The sequence below is a fragment of the Equus asinus genome, chromosome 18 (genome assembly GCF_041296235.1).
Source record: "Equus asinus isolate D_3611 breed Donkey chromosome 18, EquAss-T2T_v2, whole genome shotgun sequence".
In the NCBI taxonomy this organism is placed as follows: Eukaryota; Metazoa; Chordata; class Mammalia; order Perissodactyla; family Equidae; genus Equus; species Equus asinus.
Genome location: NC_091807.1, coordinates 27943793 through 27958164, shown reverse-complemented (window position 1 = coordinate 27958164; position 14372 = coordinate 27943793). Strand labels below are relative to the sequence as shown.

General features: G+C 34.9%; 1 protein-coding gene across 1 annotated transcript; it reads left to right on the top strand.

Annotated features, from left to right (window-relative positions):
• Positions 1 to 9624: 9624 nt before the first annotated feature.
• LOC106847429 (keratin-associated protein 19-3-like) lies at positions 9625 to 9888 on the top strand. Its single transcript, XM_014866709.3, has one exon. It carries the CDS (start codon positions 9625 to 9627, stop codon positions 9886 to 9888), a length of 264 nt encoding a protein of 87 aa, XP_014722195.1.
• Positions 9889 to 14372: the final 4484 nt, after the last annotated feature.

Genomic DNA, 14372 nt, shown 5'->3' with positions numbered 1-14372 from the left:
ATGAGAATAAATGGGTACAGAATAGACATATAAACAAAGGGAAAGATATTGTGGTAGATGCGAAGAGGAGGTAGAAAGAAAGAAGTACTTATTTGAATAAGTGTGTGAGAGCCTGGGGTGGGGGGAATATTGTCAACCTTAAAATTTTACCTGGTTCTTTCTCCTAGGGATTGAGAAGAAGGGAAGACGAATGAAAGCTAAAATGAGAATGCAAACAGAGGTCATACATGAATTACTGAAGAAAGGTAGAGAGAAGAAGAAATTGGCCGGTGTGTGCAAAAAAATAGAGGCAGATTCAATCTGCAATTTTAATAGGGCTTTGAACAGAACCAGTTATGTGGGAGGGTTTTAGGATTTGAAATGAAAATTGAACTGCTACTCTGATAAGCCTGAATTTGAGATGGATTTTGTGCCTTCAACTTCTGAAATTAATTATTTCAGTTCTGCAACCAAAAGTTTATGAAGCTGAGGTATAAAGCCAAAAATATTACAAAGGTTATCAATAATTAAAATGCTAAAGACCAACACACGCCTTTTTTTAAATGTAAAAGATTTTCATGTATTCTGAGTAGAGGCACTTTGTTCAGTCATCATCCTGAGAAATGAGTTGGCTTTTTGAAAAGTAAAGATTTAACATCCGTAAATAGAACAAATATCTGTGAATTTAGTTGGAGATGGAGTTATCCATTCAGAAGATGACAGAACAGAGGAAACGTTTAATTAAAGGGAATGCCATCAAATGTAAATGATGTAATATACCTGGTAATAAGCAATTCAGTTTAGGGTTTGGAAAGTACAGATTTTCAAGAGTCAGCCATTTCTTCCCATAAAAGCAAAGCAACAGGCTCAAGGATATCCTCATTAGAAAGCTAAGTAACCTGAAATATTTTAACGAGAATGAGAGTCTCTCTCCGCGTCAGGACACAGAAGATTAATGAGTTATAACATTATAGGTAATATGCAGAATGACATAAAGGAATGGTATGCACTGATTTATCACATGTTCTGCTCAGGGTATACAAGCATCCTTCCACGTACGCTGACATTCACACCCAGGACCCCACCTTGAACAGCAAACCAAACTTACCACCCCTGACACCACAAGCCACTACAGCAACTACTACGGAGGCCTGGGCTACGGATTTGGTGGCTTTGGTGGCCTGGGCCATGGCTATGGCTGTGGATGCAGCAGCTTCCGCAGACTGGGCTTTGGCTATGGAGGCTGTGGATATGGCTTCTACAGTCCATCATGGTTTGGAGGATGTGGATTCTCTGGCTTCTACTGAAATCCTGTCCCAGACGCCCTATATCTGGGCCTTGACAGGATTATCCAAATCTGATACAATGACTAAACCAAACAAGATCACTTAGGACCAAGCCAAGATCACAAGCATTTAGTGTCTAAAATTTTAAGAAGATTTATCATTTCATAATTGTCTGCTTCATGTCTCCTGGTGTCCTTTATTTGGGCTTTCATAACTGTGGGTTTTCTCTATTCCTTTTGCAATAAATTATCCTAAGTTAAAACAGCTTACATGGCTTTTATTCTTTTTATTTAACTCAAAACATCAAAGTGATCATTTGTAATTGTACCCGGTTGACACTGAAGAAAATAAACTACTCCATGAAAAGCTGAAGTAATAAGATCTATATATACACATATATATATATATATCCAAATGGCTAGAAAGATACATGTAAACCAGAACACTCTGTTGAAATGAAGCCTTTTCCCTCTGACAAAACCTTACTCAATGCTTTTAGTTAGATAACATTGTTATTTAAATTTAGCACTTAAAATATTAACTTCATATATTTTTATATCTAAAGTGAGGCCAACATGAAGAATGTTCTGTTCAAAATTTATTTTTATTTAGCCCTTTTAGTGGTAAGAAAAAGTAGTGGTAGAATAAAATATACCTCTAAATATACACTGAAAATGAACTTGATTTTGTGAATCTCTATCGCGTTTTCCTCATGGTCTGTCACGGTGTAACATGGCATTATTCTTCAATATTATCAGCACATTGAAATATTTTTTTTTTTAAGATTTTTTTAACTTTTTCCTTTTTCTCCCCAAAGCCCCCCGGTACATAGTTGTATATTCTTCGTTGTGGGTCCTTCTAGTTGTGGCATGTGGGACGCTGCCTCAGCGTGGTCTGATGAGCAGTGCCATGTCCGCGCCCAGGATTCGAACCAACGAAACACTGGGACGCCCGCAGCGGAGCTCGCGAACTTAACCACTTGGCCACGGGGCCAGCCCCAGCACATTGAAATATTTTGCAGTTCACCAGGGAACTTGCGAAGTCTCCACACCATCACTTGTGAAGTGATCTGCATTGAGGCTACAGCGGACTGGAAGCTTTACACAGCTTAGCACGTGCCTTGTTATGCAGACCTTCAAAGAGTGGGCCATTTATTGTTAGTACTTAAAATAAGTATTGCTTATTTAAAAAATAATAAAATATCACCATTTTTCCTCCCAAGATGTTATATATTTAGGTAGTGAAACGAAAGTGAATACCTTTTGTTTGAGTTAACCAAATTCGATAAACCAAGGCAATAATATAATGATAGAAATGTGAAGCTGACAGGGGTACCATAAAGCTTACCAGACCACCATCTTAGATGGGAAAGTACCTGCAAAAGGTGAAACAAATTTCTAAAGATCAAAAATGGCATGGGCAGTAGGGCCTAAGACCAAAGCCAGTTGTACTGAACACCAGGCAGTTGACTTTGCCATTCTCACTATCCCATTCACCATGTACTTTCCTTCTTATGGTCACATAAATCATCTTGAAAGTTCTGGTCACGTGTCTTTGAAGAATTTGTCACAGCTAATTGGCAACCTCTATTTTGATTTGTAAATATTATGATGTAGAATCTTCAACTATCAATTTTTTTTAATTTAGTTGTATGTGAGTAAAAATAACTAGTAAATAGTGCTCAATCCAAACTCTATCTAAAAAAATTATTATAATGCATTTGAAAATCTCAAACTTGTTCAATGAATATATGGATGGATTTGCTCAGCTAGATTATATCCCTTCAGTGAATTTGGGAGAGATGTTGTAGCTTCACTGTGACTAGATCAGGGTAGATATATTTCAGTGTCATCATTGGGAAATATACTCTTTGGTTTGACTGAGTAAAACATAATTTTGTATGAAATTATTTTACTCCCTAACTGTATAATAGCATCACAATCTGAAGAAAGACTTTATATAGCTAAAGAAATACAATAATCAATATAATTATTTGAAGAAACTACTTAATTCTCTTAGTATGGTGCAGCTTTGTCATATTACTATACCTCTTATTGTTAGATTGTACTGGTTTAAGTCAGAATTGTGGGAAGAACTCTAGAATACATTTCCTTTGAGGGAAAAGTTGTCACCTGGCCTAAAGAAAATGCATCACAGCATCATCAGCCCCACAACTGAGGGAAGATCTGGAAGAATTAAGGAGGCAGAGTATGACATCATTGAACCTGCTAGATTTATTTGTGATTTTATGACTTCCTGTTTACTTAATAGAATAAAATAGTCAAATTAAGAACTGCCTTTTAATTTGGGATGAATAATAAACATGAAACAAGTTCTGAAGAGAGCAGACAAAGGAATTAAAGAATAAGATGTGAGGTAGCTAAGAGTTTCTTTATTAAGACAAAAAAGCATTAAACATAAAATTAAAAAGTTAATAAATTAGACTCATCATATTAAGAAATTATGTTCATATATAGACACCATTTTTAAGTGAAAAAATAAGCCACATACAGGGAAAAACTATTTTCAAAACATAGATCTGACAGAATACCTGTACTCAAGTGTATAAAGAGCTTCTACAAATTGATACTAAAATATTACAAACTAATTAAAATGGACAAAATACTTGAATAGACACTTTAAAAAAAATGACATAGATGACATCTACATGATGAGTAAGCTTCTAAAATGGTGCCCAATTTCTTTACTAATCAGATAAAAATCAAATTAAAACAATACTCTGACATTATTACATGACTACAAGAATGATCAAAATTCAATAGTCTGAAAATGACAAGTATTGTCAAAGATGTAGGGCAACTGGAACTCTCTTACATTGCTAGTAGGACTGTAACTCTAAAATCTATTTTGGTGGGGCCAGCCTGGTGGCATAGTGGTTAAGTTTGAGCACTCCGCTTCAGTGGCCCAGGGTTTGTGGCTTCAGCTCCTGGCTGTGGACCTACACACTGCTCATCAAGCCATGTTGTGGCAGCACCCCACATATAAAACAGAGGAAGATTGGCACAGATGTTACCTCAGAGCCAACCCTCTTCAACAAAAAATTAAAAAGTAAAATAAATAAATAAAAACCATGTTGGAAAACTATTGACAAGATCTACTGAAGCTATTGGCAAAATCTAGAAGGATGGTTGGTTATTTGCAGAGAGTGAGATTGACCAAAAAGGAGCAATAGAGACATTTTAAGCCTTAGAGCATCCTTGGTATGGGTAGCATATTCATATTTGCCAGAACTCATCAGATGTTACACACAAATTTACATATAATATATAATTTATTATTACGCTTGGAAGAAAAAGAACCAATGCAAATGAAATGATGCTTCCTTTAAAGTCAGAAAGCCAGTTGAGCTTATTCCTCCTTTAAATCCTTATTGTTTAGATGCAGTCACAGAGTTACCCATGCCTGTGAGAAGCATGATGCTCACTTTAAAGATCTTAGAATTCATTCATTCCTTCAACACTTAGTTTTTGTTTTCTATTACATGGCAGTTACAAAGAGAGGTAAACAAATCCAATTGGGAAAATGCATCTTTTGAAAATTATTTATAAGGCTAAAAGAACCTGAATACGATATTTGAGGTCACATAAAATTAACAAGAACTTAAAGTCTAAAGGTGAGAACACAACTGGAAGAACTTCCCCAGGTGTGGGGTCAGCTTTGGCTATTAGTGACTAACTTCTCAGACTCAGCTGAGCGACTTCCGCCCTCAATTATCTTTTTCCATCCCTTATCTTTTAACATTATATCTACATTTCGGAGAATCTGAAGACATTTCCAATGTCAATAGTATCTTATTGATTTTGACAGAGCCCTTAGATTTGGGTTATCTTTTTAACATCTAAGACCTAGCAAACATTTAATGTCTTAGTAGGGACTAGTATGGTGTTTCCCAAAAAGAAAAGAACAAAAAGCACAGAGTAAGCAAAGAGAATACAAGGGGAAAACTGTTATCGTAAAAGTAAAGATACAAAAGGAAGGAAGAGGAAGGGATTAACTATAGAAAGAATTTTAAATTGATGACAGCCAGAGAGAAATTTTATATACTTCACAATTTTGCCTAGCCACCCGAGACTAATGGATAATGGGAGAACAGAGGTTGGAAGATATTTTAAAAGACATTGTAATATACGTATTAGAATAGCTAAAATTCAAAACATTGACAACGACAAATGCTGGTGTTGCTGTGGAGCAACAGAAACTCTCCTTTGTTATTTATGGAAATTCAAAATGGTACAGGAACTGGGAAGGCAGTCTGGCAGCCCTTTACAAAGCTAAACGTAATCTTATACATAAGATTCAGCAACCACTCCCCCTGGTATTTACCTAAATGAGTTGAAAACTTATGTCCACACAAAAACTTGAATGCAAATGTTTATAGACGTTTTATTCATAATTGCCAAAAGTTGGAAGCAATCAAGACGTCCTTCAGTAGGTGAACGAATAAACAAACAGTGGTACAGTCATACAATGCAATATCATCCAGTGGTAAAAAGAAATGAGCTATCAAGCCATGAAAGGATATGGATGGCTCACAAAAGCTTACTGCAAAGCAAAACAAGTTAATGTGGAAAGGTTACATACTCTATGTACATACATGCTGTATGATTCCACCTGTGACATTATGGAAAAGGCAAAACTATGGAGACAGTAAGAAGATGAGTGGTTGCAAGAGTTTGAGGGAAGCGAAGGAAGAATACATGGAGCACAGGGGATTTTTAGGGCAGGGAAACTATTTCGCATGATACTGTAATAGTGGTTACATGACATGATTCATTTGTCAAAATCCACAGAACACAAAGAGTGAACACTAATCCTAGCCTTTAATTAATAATAATGCATCAACATTGGTTCACTAATTCTTATTAATCTACCATACTATAATTTATAATAGGGGAAAATGCATGCACGTGTGTGGGGGGGAAGCATAGGAACTCTCTGTGCTTCCTGCTCAGTTTATCTGCAAACTTAAAACTGTTCTAAAAATAAAATCTATTAAATTAAAAAAATGGAAATTATATAACATGTTAGATATATGGGTGAAGAAATGGGAGAAAATGGTGAATCCAAAAATAGGGAGGGAGCTGTAATCTGCATTTTTGAGAGCACCTTGGATAGCAATACCAGAAAAGAGGGTCAGGATTTGAGCAGATTAAATCAGGTTTTAAAGCTACATCCAAAATATATTTTTGATAATTCTCATTTTCCCTCAGTTTCTGAACAGTTTTATCCTACCCTTGTCAAAGCCCATAGAATTGTACAACACAAAGAATGAAGAGTAAACTATGGATTTTAGTTAATAATTATGTATCAATATTGATTCAATTGTAACAAGAAAAATGGTTTTTATTTTTTAAAGTAGTATGAAAAGTAAAAAGCATGTCAGTTATGATGGACAATGTTCTAAAATTAAAGGAAAAAACATCCTTTTTTTCTCTAGAGTTCCTTTCTAGTGTTCACAACAGTCAAGCTGATTCTTCCTGCCTCTGAAATGTTTCTGTTCCTTTATCTCTGAAAGAGGTAAATAATTTACTTTTAAAACTGAGGAATAGTATGCTTTAAAAAGATATGGATAGATTGTGGAACTTTGAATTTAACCCATTTCTTTTATTTAATTTGCAAGTGAAGTATAGCAATCTAAAGAAAGCCAGAGAAGAAAAAATATTTCATTGAAAAACACAGCCCTATCAAATATGATTGGCATGCCTAGATATGAAGAATTCTATTTGCGGTCTGATATGTCCAGGCTGTGAAGGTACAGCATTCCTTCTTATAAAGTGATTAAATGGCAGCAGGGCCATGCACCGTATCTTACAGATAAAAACCCAACCAATCAAACAAACAAAAAACTCAGAAAAGCAATTGGCTTCTAAAGTGTTATATTGGCTTTAGGGGCAGAGTCAGGACCAGAGCCAAGGTCTTCTGCATCTAAGTGCCAAGTAGAGCCTCCTTTATCAGTGTATTCTCCCTTCACACAGCCAGCGTCTTGAAAGTTCCGCTCAGCTTCCATCAACATAGCTGAATTTATGGGGGATGTGAAAGAGGATTCCTTTTCTTAGATAAAATCAACATTTTTCTAATATTTTATTGTTATGATATGGAGAATTGAAACTCAATTTCAATATTGGCTTTATCTAGATTTCACTTATATCTATATGCATATCTGTTTATATATATGTGTATCTAAATCTATGTCAAAAAGTTCAAACTCTTCATTTGAAAGGTACCGCCTTATTTAGTTTACGTAAAGATAAATTTGCTCAGTCACCAGTTATCATCTACCCTTTCAGTCAATCCAATCTGGGTGTTGCAGAGACTCAACATACAGAGCTGATGAGATACAGTTGTGTGGCTCTATTATTTCACTCATATATGTATATATATATATATATATGTATACACACACACATTGGAATATTATTTAGCCATAAAAAGAAGGAAATCTTGCCATTTGCAACAACATGGATGGATGAATGGACTTTGAGGGCATTGTTCTAACTGAAATAAATCACAAAGAGAAAACAAATATAGTATGATCTCATTTATATGTGGAATCTAAAAAAAAAAACCCTGAGCTCATAGATACAGAGAACAGATTGGTGGTTGCCAGAAGCAGGGGGTGGAAGGGGGGAAAATGGGTGAAGTGGTCAAGGTACAAACTTCCAGTCATAAAGTAAATAAGTCATGAGATGCAATGTACAGCATGGTGACTACAGTTAATAATACTGTATTGTATATTTGAAAGTTTCCAAGAGATAGATCTTAAAAGCTCTCATCAGAAGAAAACAAGAAATTTGTAACTATGTATGGCGATGGATGTTACCAGACTTATTGTGGTGATCCTTTTGCAACATATACAAATATCGAATCATTATGTTGTACACTTGAAACTAATATAATGTTATATGTCAATTATATCTCAATAAAATGTTATTTAGAAAGTTAAAAACAAAACAAAAAATAAAGCAATGACGACAAAACAGAACAAAATCCTCAGTAACACATTTAAAGTCATGCAGAGTAAACGTATTGCTACTGTCAAGTCTAGGATATGGTCACATTCCAGTGGGACTTAAATTTGGATAGTGGCTTAAACTTAGGTTTGGTTTACTCTCTTCACAGTGTGAGCTGAGAAACCTGCGTAGACTGGCCGACTACCTTCATATCTTTGTTTCCTGCCTCAGCCATTTCACCACTACACATTCATTTCTGAAGAGTTTCAAGGAACCAGGATTTTAAGAGACCCTGTCATAAATATTGTACAATCTTAAGAGCATAGAAATATCTTTTAAACATTTAAAACCTTAATGAATAAGTAATAACTTATGAAAAAATGTTTGCTGATTGCCTGAGAGAAAATAAGGGGACAGGACACATGGAATTGGTAAAGAAAATATAAGGACAAATTGCTATGATAATGAGTAGAGGGATGAACTATTGATTGGAAAAAAATGGATAAAAACACAAGACCTAGCTGGTGGAATACGTATTGGGAATCAATGTAGAATAAGATTTAAAAAGAGATTTGAAAAGAGAAATGATATACGGATTATGAAGAAGAGTAAAGAAGAAGAAATGGTAACTGTAAGCATGGAGTCAAGATCATCTGCATTTTTAGATAATACTTAGGGTATAGCCCACTCAGGAAAAATGGGTAACGGTGTAAAAAGCATATTTCTGAACAGCTTCAGACTGGTTATAAAAGTGAGTTTGATCTCTTGGATAGTCCCTCAATTTCTGAAAGAAATTTTCCTATGTTGATAAACCAAAAGGATGCTTCGCAAGCTGATATATAAAATCAAAATAATTTTCATGAGTGTGTGTGTTTATTCAACTTGAGAAATAAATTTGACGTTTGAAGAATTTGATAAATTTAAGAATTTTAAGCTTGATCAGTGTATTTGAATCTAGACGGAAGTAAGAACAATCCAAAGGACAATATGAACACGAGAAATAAGGAAGTATTTAATGAGAAAATACCATCAAATATGATGCAATACTCTTAGTAATGGAGAGTTTATTTAGGGAATTTTTCTTTTGTGACTTTGAGGACAGATTTTCTTTTGTTCTCATTAAAAAGGAAAGAATGTAGAGAGTTCAAGGGCTTTCTAACTAGGCAGTTAAGCAAGCTCAAAAATTTTAATGGGTGTGCGCCTCTCCTGTCAGCAAAGAGATTAAAGAGTTGCCTCAAGTAAATGAATAATTTGTAATGATACAAAAGAATGGCGGCGTGTTTGATCACATGCTCTACTCAGGGTATATAAGCACACCTGTACAGATGTCGACAACCGCACTCAGGATCTTGCCTTGAACAGCAAACCAACTCTCCATTCCTGACATCATGAGCCACTTCGGCAACTACTACAGAGGAGTGGGCTACGGCATTGGAGGCTTTGGTGGCCTGGGCTATGGCTGTGGCTCCGGATGTGGCAGCTTCCACAGACTGGGCCATGGCTGTGGCTCTGGATGTGTCAGCTTCCACAGACTGGGCTATGGCTGTGGCTCCGGATTTGGCAGCTTCCGTAGACTGGGCTTTGGAGGCTTCGGATATGGCTGCTGCCGCCCATCATGCTATGGAGGATCTGGATTCTCCAGCTTCTACTGAACCACAGCTCTAGTTATGCAAAATCTGTTACTATGAGTACGTTTGCACAACATTCTTCAATCGGAGGACTGAGACTACCCTGGGCCAATTTAGCGAGAGCAATCTAAGAATTTCAGAGAATTTATTATTGTAAGCATGTCGGCATCATGTCTACTGGCGTCCTCAGCTTGGGCACTAAGAAATGATGTATATTAGATATCAATAAATGGCCTAATTTGAAATAGAAAATATGGCTTTTTCTGGGTTTCATTTGACTCAATTATTTGTACATACATGTAAATTTTACTATTTGTCAATTAGAAGTAATACACACAATGTTATATTCATATGTATATACATATTAACATATAAAAAGAATTTGAGTTTGAGAATTAGTAATTCAAAACAATTAAAATGTTTTTCTTTTTCTTTATTTTAGTCACATACCTTTCAGAATTGAATTTGACAAGAAAAAAATCAACTGTGGAGCTTTAAATCTCTATATATTTTAAGAAACATTATTTTACATATTTCATATTTTATCTCTTTCTATTTATTAATGGAATTCAAAATTTGGACTTAATCGTTTGCCTCTTTCAAAAATTTTGATTTTCTCCATTTTTTTTAAATAAAAACAAGTGGTGTTAGATATATCTATTTATGGTTGCTAAATATCCATGTCATTAAAACTGTAACAAGAGCAAACTTTCTTTCCACAATCTTATAATCCATATTTCTAAATTTTTAGAGAAAGTAACCTCTATTTTTCTATGAATCTTTGAATTATATATTATCTTCCTTTATTCATAATCTTCTGTTTTCATCTAGTTTGTTGTGTATATAAAATAAGGCTGATCTAAAAGTCATTGATAAACTGGAAATGAAAGTGGTTTCAGCTGTACAAGAGTACCAGTCAATAATTTCTTTTTAGATTATGAAAAGAAAAATTTCAGTTAAAATCATCCCTTCAAAAGTAATATTTTAGGACCCGCCCCGTGGCTGAATGGTTAAAGTTCTGCGCTTCACATCCATGGCCCATGTTCACGGGTTCAGATCCAGGGCATGGACCCACTTCACTCACCAGCCATGCTGTGGAGGTGTCCCACATACAAAAAATAGAGGAGGATTGGCACAGATGTTAGCTCAGGGCTAATCTTCTCCCAGCAAAAAAGTAGGAGGATTGGCAGCAGATATTAACTCAGGGCAAATCTTCCTTAGCAAAATTAATTAATTAATTAAAATACTATTTGATTGGCAGCATAAGAAATAAGGAATAGGATGGGTAAAATATTGGATTTCCTAAATTGTTTTCCTTAAACTAAATGGTATCTTCAGGTAATGATATGAACCTAATGATATTTGGTATAAGCTGGAAAAGTGTAATAAAATAAAGGACAAAAATGAAATGATAGAATTAAAGTCTGAAAGGGACATTAAAACTCTGAAATGCTGCACTATAATCTTGCAGGCATACAATCTCAGAATAAGTGATTTTCCCTGAGAATTAATTAGTAGCAAGACTAGGGTCAGAATCCTGCTTTTCTGAGCCTCAGGTATTCAATTATGCTATACTGTCTCTCTCTTTATGTATTTTCACCTTGAATGTTGTCAGATAAATCATTTTGAAAGCTCTGGCCATGGTTATAAAAAGAGCTAAATTATCACAACTGATTTTATGGAAATTAGTACCTTTACTTAGGTTAACATCTATGTTTCTTTAACATTTTTATTGTTCTGATATAGGGAATTGTACCTCTCAATTTCTGTTTTATCTGCTTTTGAATATGGCTAAACAATGAGTAACGTTAAAACTTAACTCTAGGTAAGACAACAACAACAAGCCCATCATGACCTCTTCTTTCAGGCAATGCTATCTCAAGGTGGTATTATGTAGCGTCACAGTGGGCTGAGCAGGGGAAACAGAGCCAGGGTGTTCCATTGAAGGATTGGACAGGGTAGTTTGACCCAGTAGGACAAAATTTCTCTTTTTCCTTTCATTTGGTTAATATCTCCAGGGACAGATTCCATGGGGCTGACAAGCAGTAATCAATACAATTACTACTGCTGTTGACGTTCTTAGTATAATCAATATTATCATAATTTTGTTCTGTTTAAGCTTGTATTGATCTGTATCTAAGGTGAGAGAAAATGTTTTGAATTTGTAACAAAAGACTTCTTTACTTCCAGAGAAAATGTGAGAACATTTTTCTCTCCTCCATGCATCAACATGAACAGAAACCTGGGTCATGAGCTAAAACTTTCTAAAAAGTTGTAATGATCTAAATCTGCTTTTGATCCGCTGAATGGACAGAAAAATGATAACCTTCTGAAGAAATTTCCAAAGTGACTTTCTTGCTTGTGCACATAGGGAAAAAAGAAGATTTTTTCCATATTTTTCAAAATGTTTTTATTGTTTTTACAGGTAATGCACATTTATAAATGATGCATACCATAGTCGTGTGTTTTCTTCTTTGAAAGCGCATTTAGCATTTATTGTTATTGAAGTTTTTCACTTGTTATTGATATAAGTTTCATAGTTATTCTATACAAGTTCTCATATTGCTTCTATACACAGAAACAGTATCATGCATTTGAAAAAGTAGCCGTTAGTCATGGTCACGTGCTCTGACAGAGCCACACAAGAAGAATGTGAGATCTTTAATTCTATGTAATTTGTTCATACTTCTAAACGATTCACTAAAAATAACAACATTCATTTTATCATTGGCTGATTTTCTGAAATGAGAAATAAAAATAGAATGAAGCTGGGTTAGAGTAGTATGAAGATTAAAGGCTAATATTGGGTTAAATGCCACTTTGAAATCAGAAGACCTGTTGGAACTCATGTCAGCCTGAAAATATTTCTTAGAAAAGCCAATGAGTTTCTTAGGTTATGATATGCACAGTCCTTGTTTTCATATCTGTTAAAGTCATATAATTCTTTCAAAAAATATTGTTGAGTGCCAACTAAATGCTAGGTTTTGTTTAGATACTGTCAGGTCAATGAAAAAATCCACCGAAAAAATGTCGTCCAAATATTACTTATAAATCTCAGTAAAAGCTTAGCAATATGGTTAAAGTCATATAAAACAAGTTTCTTGAGTCCCAAGATTCAAGATATGGGCACATTTGCATAAGGCTTAGTAAACTATGGGTCGGCTTTGGGTATTGGTAACTAACTCTCTGGGCTGAGCAGAGGGACTCTGTGAATACCAGGCCAACTGTCTCCAAAGAGTGTCTCCTTATTCTCTGCTCATTTTTACAATTGTGCTATACATTTAGAGAATTTACTAAGTATTCCAGTTTGTATGAGGGTTTTTAAAATTTCAGATAACCTCAGGAGTTGAAATGTGTTTTAAACAAGTAAAATATTATCAATATTTTAGAAATCTTTAGTTGATATCTTAGGAAAAGTTACTTAGAAATTGCTTGAAAACAAAAAATGGGCAGAAACTAGGTAAAGAGAAGATAAGGGTAAATGTATTATGTTGACTATGAATGTCTAGAGGCAAGGAATTGCCGTGTTGATTTGCGTATATAGGTGGAGCTAGAACGATTTACCCACTTCACCTTTTCCCTGGATGTAGCAATGAGTCATGGAGGAAGGAAGTTGAGTGAATTTTAACATGAGATTTTAAAAAGATGTAAGATACATGGATAAATGGTGGAGGGTAGACACAGAGAGAAAATAGTGTATGGAGGCAAGTATAATCTGAATTTGTAGTAGTGGTGAGACTAGAACTTATTCTGAAGAAAGAGCCTAGCATATAAAAAGAGAACTGTGGAAAGGCTTCCCACAAGATGGGTTTTCAATCACTGTGATGGTCTCTCTACTTCTGATTCCAATTCTGCTATGTTTTTAAACCAATTCAAGTATGATGGTGTGTAAAGCTAAAAGTAAATCTATCAATTGCACATGGTCAAATTTCTAAAACTCTCAAAGTCAGGTGAGCTTTTGTTTGTGTTGTTTTCTGTTATACATGGAAGGTGAGCCAAATCTTAAACTTAAGGTGTTCTTTTATAAAAAGGTGTATCCTTTGCCTCTCATGGTGCAAAAAATATGTCTTTTGAAGAAAGTAATAAATTTGAGTCTTAACTTTGATTATTTCTCAATATTTTGTAGAATCAATTACAACCACCCTCAAATACCAGTGATGAGAAGATATTTAATTAGAAATTCAACAATATTTAATGTAACTGATGTTAAGTGACTGGTAATAAAGAATTCTATTTAGGGATTGGTATGTCCATACTTTGGAGAAACAGCAATTCATTCTAACAAAATTAAAGCAACCAGCTCAGGACCAACCTAATTAGGGAGCCAAGCAGGTTCAAGACATTCTTAATGAGTCTGTGGTCAGGGGACTATAGATTAATGGGTTGTCTCAGGCAAGTGTAACTCATGGAATGATACTAAAGGAGGGGCATGTGTTTTATCACATTCTCTGATCAGGGTATATAAGCCTCACTGTAAAGATGTCGACATTCACACTTTGAATTTTGCA